Source organism: Triticum aestivum, chromosome 2B, assembly GCF_018294505.1.
Source record: "Triticum aestivum cultivar Chinese Spring chromosome 2B, IWGSC CS RefSeq v2.1, whole genome shotgun sequence".
NCBI lineage: Eukaryota > Viridiplantae > Streptophyta > Magnoliopsida > Poales > Poaceae > Triticum > Triticum aestivum.
This window is the reverse complement of record NC_057798.1, coordinates 150,060,024-150,070,070: the sequence shown is the minus strand read 5'-3', so window position 1 is coordinate 150,070,070 and position 10,047 is coordinate 150,060,024. Positions and strand designations below refer to the sequence as shown.

General features: G+C 44.3%; 1 protein-coding gene across 3 annotated transcripts; it reads right to left on the bottom strand.

Annotated features, from left to right (window-relative positions):
- Positions 1–2,545: 2,545 nt before the first annotated feature.
- Positions 2,546–9,456, bottom strand: LOC123044002 (C2 domain-containing protein At1g53590). 3 transcript variants are annotated; one of them, XM_044466618.1, is made up of 12 exons: positions 8,940–9,456; positions 6,286–6,360; positions 6,004–6,147; positions 5,782–5,877; positions 5,565–5,696; positions 5,084–5,236; positions 4,947–4,988; positions 4,687–4,741; positions 4,495–4,587; positions 4,210–4,393; positions 3,968–4,094; positions 2,546–3,561 (listed from the first exon to the last, which is right to left on the bottom strand). In XM_044466618.1, the coding sequence occupies exons 1-12, from the start codon at positions 9,063–9,065 to the stop codon at positions 2,713–2,715; spliced, it is 2,076 nt and encodes a 691-aa protein (XP_044322553.1). In that variant the 5' UTR covers positions 9,066–9,456; the 3' UTR covers positions 2,546–2,712. The 3 variants fall into 3 exon arrangements, with proteins under 3 accessions (XP_044322553.1, XP_044322554.1, XP_044322555.1); XM_044466619.1 differs by lacking the exon at positions 8,940–9,456 and adding an exon at positions 6,727–8,877; XM_044466620.1 differs by lacking the exon at positions 8,940–9,456 and having other exon boundaries at positions 6,004–6,190; positions 6,286–6,333.
- Between the last annotated feature and the right edge of the window lie 591 nt (positions 9,457–10,047).

Below are 10,047 nucleotides of genomic sequence, written 5' to 3'. Positions count from 1 at the left end.
CCGGGCTGCCCATGCCATGGCCCTAGTCATGGAAAGAAAATCCTTTAGCTAATGTAAATACTAGAGTATGGACCACGGATATTAGACCAGAGCTCTCACCACAAATGCTACAGGAATACCTACTACTGCAGGAGCGGATAGAGAGGATCCAACTCTGACCAAGACAAAGATGACTCAATGTGTTGGGCATGGGAAGCAAATGGAACCTTCTCAACACAATCGACATACAACGCAAGGTTTTGGGGCCGTCAGACCGCACCGGCGGCATAGTTCACGTGGAAGTCCAGGGCGCCGTTGAGAGCCGGTTTTGTGTGGCTTGAATTACGGAACACATGTTGGACCTCAGACAGACTAGCACGGCGTGAACTAGACCACCAAGAAGCCTGCCCGTTCTGCGACCAAGCGGAGGAGACCATCAATCACATCCTCGCCCAACATGTCTTTCGCGAGGGAGGTATGGACCCGAGCCTGCACGGCCATGAATAAACAAGAGTGGATCCCAACAGGAGATACAAGGCTTATAGAGTGGTGCCCAAGCAAGGGTGGAAACAATGGAGAAGGGAGAGATGTCTGTGCCCTAGTCATACTAGTGATGTGAGAACTATGAAAACATCGTAACGCGGTTGCGTTTGATGGTGCAACACCATCGGTGGAAAGTGTACTCCATAAAATTGAGGTCGAGAGTAGATCATGGAAGTCAGTGGGCATTATCAAGGCGGACATAGAGAGCTTTCTTGGAGCTCTTATAGTGGGTAGTGACGCGAGAGGATAGCAGCATGTATACTCAAATGCGTGAAGTTGTGTGTATGTATGTATATCTAAACCCAACGTGGAAAGGCTCTTTACCCCCTCTCTCTCCTTTAATGTAAAGTACGCACACTCGTGTGTATGCAAGAAAATAACTACTGTAGCGTCAAGGGGTGGCCCGGGGCGTGGCCAGATCCTTCCTACAACACTTCATACACGAACACACACTCACCTCTATGAGCACACGCGCGCACACCCTAACCCTATGAGCACATCCAAGAGACTGAGTCGGCACATCATCTTTAGGTTGACGAAGTCGCTATAGATGTCTTTGTAGTCGACTGGAGCGTCTCCTCCCGCTGAACGCACATCGCCAGAAGGTCTGAAATAAATTCAAGAAAAATATGGCACCAATATCACTCTCGTTGGCTGAAGATACCACTGTTCTTCTAACCATCTAATTATAGATTGGTTCGCATGTGTATATACTGAAAGAAGTGCTGAGAAGTAAATATTTATTGGTGGTATATAGGATAGTAAGTGTTATTCTAATCCCAGATTCCCATGAACCGTAGGAATCTGAGAAAATAGGAATAAAATGAAAAAGAAACTGAATTCTTTTTTCCAACAACATTGGTCAGTTTTCTACATACTTGCACATCTTCGTGATGGAATGACATTCGTGACCAGCATGAACAACGCGATAACAGTTTCCTTTATAAAGAACATATTTTTTTGCAACAATATGGGTTAGCTTCTTTTTTAGAAAAAATATATCTGTTATAAAAGTTTCACGGGAAGTACAAAACATTTACATTCGAACATACTCCCTCCGTCCCAAAATTCTTGTCTTAGAGTTGTCTAAAAACGGATGTATCTAGTTACATTTAGTATTAGATACATCCGTATCTAAACAAATTTAAGACAAGGATTTTGGGACAAATTTAAGAAAAGAATTTTGGGACGAAGGGAGTAGAAAAAATTACATCAAGATATCGAAACGACCGAATGATCACTATTACTCTCTCCGTCCGGAAATTTATTGAAATGGATATATCTAGATACATTTCTTTTCATTCATTTTAATGATAAGTAATTTGGGACGGAGGGAGTAAACGCCGATGCATCACAATCGAATGATCACTATTACTCTAGAACGCCGATGCATCACATGGAACAGCGATAGAATGACATTCTTCCGAGCAACAAAAACAAGAACAATGCTCCTAAATGCTTTCTGAAACATCCTGTTAATTCTTTAGCCTTTAGCCTAGAGCACTGAATGTTTTTCACCATAAAAGTTTGCACGCTGATAAACACTCAAAAATGCTTTTCATAAACAAAACAGAAATTTTGATTTTTTGCTATTTCTTTCTATTTTCCGCACCCGGGAGCCAAAAACTCCATGTCCATCGGAGATACATTTCTCTCCAAAAATGCTAGACATACAAAGATTTACAGGCTTTTACATGTTTTTTCTATCTAACAACCAATCACAAACTTTCCCCCACTGATTTTCAAGGGGGTGCGCCGTCCCGCTCACCTATTAGCCAATGAAGACTAACCCACCCTGTAAAGCATGTAACCGCTCACCTATTAGCCAATGAAGACTAACCCACCCTGTAAAGCATGTAAACTGTTTGTACGTGTAGCATTGCAGCATTTCTCTCTGAGGTGCCAGCCACAAAACATATACTCCCTCCGTTCCAAAATAGATGACCCAACTTTGTACTAAAGTTAGTACAAAGTTGAGTCATCTATTTTGGAACGGAGGGAGTATATATATTTCTCTCCGAGGTTGCCAGCCAAAAACATCCTTTAGTAATGCACGTGGCATACAATTAATATTTACGGAGATACTTCGTCTAGCACAACAAAAGGATGCTACTTTGCCCATTCTACAGCGCGGTTTGGTTCATGTAACTACCTAGAAACGTCAACCTATATGTACTACTGCCCCAGATTCTACAGCGCTTTGTGCTTGCCACCAGCCAAGGACTCCGCAGCATCGCCCACAGCGCCGCTGCGTGCAGGAAAAGAATCAACTCTCGTCACATCGAGATCGCCTTCCTCCTCGTTTCTGCACTCGCCTTCCTTGCCCTTGTCAAGGCCTTTCCTGCTGAGCATGCTCTTCAGGTTATGGGCGGCTTTCCCCGCATGTTTCACCATATGCGCCGCCTTCTTCCTCAGCTGTCCCTTTGTCGGGCTCTCGTCCCCGGCCCTCTCGGGGCTGGAGTGCGCGTCATCCGACCTCCGCTCCATGCTGCTGCTCCCCGCGTCTTCATCGACGACATACGTTACCGACACCCTGCTTTCTCCCACAGGCCGTATGTTCGGGTGCGGCGTTTCGCACGGAGAGGTTTCTTCGTCATCGCTCGTGCTCTTGGAGTTCTTGTTGTGGCGCATAGCTCCAGCCAGTTTCACCAAACCCTTCTTCACCTTGCGGAGGTGGCGATGCGATTTCTTGCCGCTAGCCGGTTCTTCAGTGCTGGAGTTGCTTGTCTGAGACTCCGACACCGATGACCTGGGGCTATCACTGCAGCCATCGTTCTCCCGCAGTATTTGGGAATCCTGGCACCGCGCTCGCCCCTTCCGAGGCTCCCAGGTAGCGGCGACATCGCTGCCCGGCCGGTGAACCCAGACTCCAGCCTTTTCCAGTCCTTTGATGTCCACAGGTTCATATTCATCGGTCATATTCCGGTATCCCGCAGAAGATGCACTCTCGGTGTTGGTCTTCGAAGAAAAACTAGACCCTGGTGTGCTAGCTTTCCCCTCCTTGGGTGTTCCACACAGTTCATCTTCGTCACTAGGTACCTGAAAGCATGAACGACTAGCTCGCATTAAGATGCATAGTATGGTACAATTCATGCATGGTTCAGCGACAACAAAAACTGTGATCCTTACCGGTTTCTATCCAAACAAACACAATAGTAGTATTACTACTGCGTCTCCATCAGTTACTAAAAACTGGCTGGCAACCAGAATAAAAAATAGGAACTCTACCAACCATGACTAGCCCTTGGTGGCATTCTTTTAAGAAGAAAGGCGAGCACCACCACGGAGACTGAGCCTTATTAAATATAGATCTTAAAAATCTAAAATTTGACCTGTTAAGTGTTCTGAGTTCAAAAATCTAGTAAAGTGACCAAGCCAGCTGGTCGACGCCCAGTTCTCCCGTCCAGAACAAACAAATAATTCAAAATCTCAAATCTGTTCTCACCTTTCCATTTTCATCTTCAAGTACCGTGACAGCTATATGAACCCTCCCTGTCTTTATATGCTTTAGTGGAATCCACATATCGTGTCTTTGTCCTCCTCTCAGTTTATTGATACTGATTGAACAATTGCTGCATGAAAATCATCGTCGAGAAATAAGAATGCCACGTATACACAAAGCATGTAATCAATCATACACAATTTGAATGATTATAAGAGATGTTATGGCTTGTGGAAGAGACTAACCCAAGTGGGTCATCAAAGATATGGTCCTTGTCTCGAACTTGAAGAGAAAGAAGATTGGATGATTCCCATGAAGTAATTGGTATCTTGAACTGCTCCAGCCATTTGGGGTTGAGAGTTTTCTTATGGATCTTTGTCTGGAAACGGTATGGTCCAAGCTGGCCTTTCACATACGGGTCCGATAAACCTGCGCATCAGTTCAATGAGCATTTCATAGAGAATCGTCTAAATATGTAGTCGTATTTTCCTGAAAGAAATGTTGAGTCAATCTTGGTGTTGAGAACATACCATTTGGATCAGAAGGTTTCATGTCAGCCCCCTCCATGATCTCTACCTTGGCATGCGCAATAGGTGGCTTCTCATCAACAGTAAACCAATTATCTAAAACATGATAATAGATGCAAATCCATTCCAGACAGCGGAAAAAATTAGTCAGATCAAGAACAAGTTGAAGCACAACAATTAGTTCATGTCATTTACCTGTAGATTCCGACTCTGAGGCAAACTTCTCCATATCAATAACTAGCATGTTAGGCTGTAAAAGAAATTTTAAAGAACATTCTTTATCGTGTATACAAAAAGAGAACAAGAAACTACTCAATAAATTCATACGAATGCCCACCTGTTCTGTGGCATTCTGTTCTACACATTGTTATTTTCAAACAATTGCTAGTATATACAGAAAAATAACGTTAAAAAATACATGCTTCTTTGAAAATGCATGACTTCTGTAATCTAACCTCAACAAGGGTCTGTCCAAAGGCAACATCCAACATTCTGTCCTGAAAAGTTGAATACATCAAGGGAAATCAGTACCCTCAATGAAATGTAATGACAATTAAATAAAGTAAAAAAGCACATCGAAAGGAGGACTTACAAGCCATCCAGAAATTCCTGGAAGTTCAGTCACGTCAAGCCCATGGCTAAATAGCGGCTTCACTGTCATCTGGAAGTATGGAGGCTCAACAAAGCACACTCGTACACGCCCAATAAAGGGCCACTGTTGAAGAAACCTCACACCAACAAGGACCTATACACAAATTCAGACATGCCTGGTGAGCACAATGCAACCTAAAGTATTAAACGCCCTATCTTAGTGAAGCTGAGGAAACAAATATGAGTGTCCCTTATTCTAGTGGATTGTATCATCCCATTTACATTTTGCAGGGACATCATTTTTTCTTGTCCACGCATTTAGTCTAGTCCTAACCTTATGAGATGTTTAATCATAACAATTTTTCCTTAAGATTAAGAGTTCAAAAGGATATTAAAAGAATCGACTTCACCCTCCCACTTGAACAATAGTGCGCCTACTTAGCGTAAAGCCTGTAGGTCATAAATCTCAGTTAGTTGCTTACCTTGCCTTCAATATGCATGCCAGTTATATGCATGTTTGCTGTAATACCAAACCCTAATCTCTTCCTTAGTTGTACAGCCATCCTTGCATCCATATCATCTGCAGCAAGGAAGTTCATTCCTAGCTCCAGAACCTGGGACATCACATGTCGATTTTTATAGATTTATGTAGTAAGTACCAGAGCAGACATCTATATGAAAGGTATCGCATTAACACACCAGATGGTCATCATCAGTTGATTGACTGACGACCCTGATATCTGTAAACATAGGTGGATTCCGACCCAAGTAGAGGCTTTGGATCTCAGCTTTCCTCTGCACATATAATAAGTATGTCATGGACAACCAAGAAGACTCCTAAGACAGCCAGTAGCTTGTTCTCCTAAGAGGCACATGAAAAAATAAGCAAACTGAGAGTGTGTGTGCAAGATCCAAGCTTACTGCGGTCCATGGTTTGAACTTGCTTATGAACCAAGGGAATATGGGCAAAAGGAACTGCTGGGATGCAACCCTTTCCATGCAAACTGGCCACATCTTCTCAACAGCATAATTTAGCCACCTCACTGTCTCTGCATCAGAGAGGAGCTGTTCCAGAAATAAATTAAGCTGAAGCTAGTGAAAGGAGGCTCTGCGATCAACATGAGAACCGGAAGACTTGATAAAAATTACACCTAAGAAGTGCATACAGGGAAGATATCAATTTATGAAGGTACAGTAGCCTACCCTTCTTTGGTTGGCACTTTTCTTTTCCTCAAACTGTAATCGCTTCTTCACTCTCATTGTGTACCGTGCATTTACCTGATTAGGAACATATCAGAAGCCATGGATGCTATGAAGGAAATAAAAAGGAAGATCAACAAATGACAAAATGGTACTCCCTCCATAAAGAAAAATAAGAGCGTTTAGATCACTAAATAGTGATCTAAATACTCTTATATTTCTTTATGGAGGGAGTATATATATATAGCATTACACCTATACCCTGTGATCAAATTCATATGAAATTCTCTGTTCATAGTACAAATGTGTAGTATGGCATTATTTTCCAATTTTGTTTGTGAAGAAGAGACCCATTTTTCTGACTAAGTATAGTTTCTTTTGGGTGAAAATGACAAGAACATAAAATGAAATGATTGTGGAAAGTAATAGAACAGATCGTTATACATTTTGTGAATATTCAATTTTGTAGGACAGCAACTCAATAGGGCAAATAAGGGGGTGCTTGGTTCAATGCGACACATTGTCACTTCTTCAGTGTGAGCAGCCACAAGTTTTGTGGTTCCAAAATCTGTCATACAAGTTAGGGAATGTTCGGATAGAATACACAATATGTGAGGCAAAACTTTGACAGGAACAAAACCATAGCCTGGGAAAGTCAAATTTGCTTAACTTGAGCGTGGCATAGTGTGCCCCAAAAAAGCAACACACTCCAAAACAGTATATTTTACCCTTGGAAATCTAACCTAGGGAATTAGTATTATTATTAGATGGTAAGCGCAGCTGTAATATGCATCTTACCCAAGAGAGACTCAGACTCATGCTAGTGAAGAGAATGGTTCAACTGTTTCAAACATACATGCATCTCAAGCAAAACCTACTTATAAAAATGCTCCAATGCATCAAACAAAATATTGTTAAGGTGGAAACAGCGCAATAGGATACCTGCATAACATTTGCAGAGCATAAATACAGATAATGTCTAATTGTAGTAACTAATGCAGTCATCTGCTGAATATGAAGTTTGATGGGACTGGACAATGATGCTATTTGAGTTGCCATTTAGCCACTTAGCCAGCATGAATGATCTACTTCTATGGAACTTCTGCTAAAGAGGCTAAGTCACACAACCATGCAACAAACAAATTACCAAATCCACATAAAGTAGTCATATCCTCACCGAGGAAATACACAGTTACACACAATTAAAAAAAAGCCTTATTATCCCAATAAAAATAGATGGGAATTGACCACTAAACATCTAAACTACTCCATATGTACGGAGTGTCCACTAAGATGTGCTCATTAGTCACTGCGAGCAGTGTAATGGCTCTGAACATTTGAGTATATAAGAGACGTGTCTGAGCCACCAGCTAACTAGCTGCTATGTGCTCGGCTGTTCATGGTTCTATTTTTTTGCCAATCTTTTGACGCAAAATATTGTTCAAGTGACTTGAAGAGTAATAAAATTCTGCTTGTATAGCATAAATCTAGAAGTTGAGATACTAGATTTTAACCAAATAAAAACAAAAATAAATTGCTTTGATTAAGGCTTGCCTTTGTGCATGTGCTAACCACTGCACCATCTCTATCTTCAGTTAGACATGTGTTATCATCCCTTGCATCGTGGGCCATCTTGGCATCCACCACTGGCAGAATTCAAATATGGTCCAATGATCAATGCCCTTACAGTCAATCATATCTGGCATTCCATTATTTATTTTTGGGAGGATTTCTTCTCCAAGAGTTGGTGCTGTAATCACATCCAAAATGTGCTAAAAAAAGCTGTGCATAGGCAATAAAGTGTCCCTTGTGGAGAGCTCATATACTATATTGTGAGGAATGTCCACATCCCAAAAAAGCATTATGTATTATCTAAGTCCCTCAACGGCTCTACCATCTCTATGACCTCACTCTTCCTAAGCAAGGCTTCTTGCTTAAGCTAACAAAACATCCAAGAGGAAGGCAACTTTTCCTTGGCTTGTAACCCAGTCGGCCACACAAACCCCATTCAATGCACAATGTTTAGTTTTCCAACAGTAAGTAAAAGAGCTGACAGCTTCGAAAAAGGAAGTAAAGCGACTTGAGCACGGTCTCAGAAAAATATCCGAACATGGGCCGTGATGTTCCTACTATGGCAGTCACCCCTTGATAGTTTTTTTTTTAGGTCAGATAGTTTTTTTTTCTTTTCTGAATGACCATCACATCGAGTCCTCTTATAAGCAAATGAGAAATTTCAACGGATCAGGCCTCCGGATTACACGCACCAAACTGACGGTTCCATGTCATGATAGCAACTTGGCATGAAGACGAACACTCAGTCAAATGTGAAGTTACAACAGCACAGCGATGGAGCAGAGGAAATTATTAGCAGCCGGGCACCAGACAATTTGTTTAAAAATTACCGCAGAACCAAACTCGCGCAGGCCACAGATTCGCAACCGAACTCCATTTGGAGCCCCCAGGAACAACCAGATGACCGGAGCCCCTAGGAGTTAATTCAACATTCGGAAATCAAAGGTTTCAGATTAAAGGGGAGTCGATTTAGCCAATAGCAATCATGGCGCCGACCTCTGACCAATCAATGCAACGGAAGAGCGGAGAAGCGATGAGGGAGGAGGGGTAGGTAGGTGCGGTGTGGCAGGGAAAGAGTAACTCACCGCGAAGATGTAGACGAGGGCGAGGAGGAAGAGCGCCGGGTGCGCCCACCCGGCGTTCCCGGCGGCCCAGAGCGCGGCCAGCACCAGCGCGACGTGGTGCACCACCGTCACCTCCGTTATATCCATGGAAGCCTCCGCCGGCGAGCGCGCGGAATGGAAGAAACGCGCGCGCGCGTGCTCTGCAGGGGACACGACAGGAGCCGGTGCGGTGGGGGCGAGGAGGCAAAAGGTGGGGAGGGACGGGGGCTAAAATAAAGCCAACGAGACAGACGCGGCAGCCGAAGCCTCTGCTGTCGCCTCTGGCGCAGCGGATGTGCCACCAGGCGGACACCGGCCGCTCTCGGGAGGCGGCGGCGGAGGAACGTGGCGGGCGGTGGCGGCCAGGCGAGGTCACGTGGCGCGGGCGGGGGCGCGGGAGCTGCGGTGGGGCTCGGCGGGCCCCCCGTGAGTCCGTGACCCGCTCTGGTTTTCAATTTGCTTGCTTGCTTGCTCCCGAGGATCTGATCTGACGGGATCGGATGGAGTTTCGGGGGGGGGGGGGGCCTTTTGGGCACGCGTGCGTGGACGCCCGGGGTTCTCTTCCCGTTTCCGTTTTCCTCCCCGGCTAAGCATCGACGGGTCGGGAATGGATTATTTGCTGATGTATGTAGTGGTGCGTGTTTGTGGAGTCGTTGGGTCCAAATTGGTGCCCAATTTCAACGCGCGTAGCATGGAAGGAAACCGTCGACCATCGGGCCGCACCGAGTAGCAGTAGCAGGCGCCGGTTGAACAGAGTAGTAAAAGATGCTGTGCTTGGACGACTTTTCTCGTCTCCAAAACTAAGCTCGGTTCCTAATTGCGATAAGCAAGAGGAGCCGCCAACGTGTGCAGTAGCACAGTTTGACCACGACCACAAATTAAAAGAAAGAGGCATGGTGCGGGTAGGTCCAGTGGCATTTGATTCAAGTGGATCGGGCAACAATTTGACTGAGAGGTATGGGTCCTAATGAAAGTAGAAGAAGCTCTGCGATCATCCTCGACATCGAGAGCAGGGTTGCACGTTATGCATGGGAAACTTTGTGTTGCGCCACTGGTGAGTACTGCTAACATGCTTTGCACTTGCCCTGCA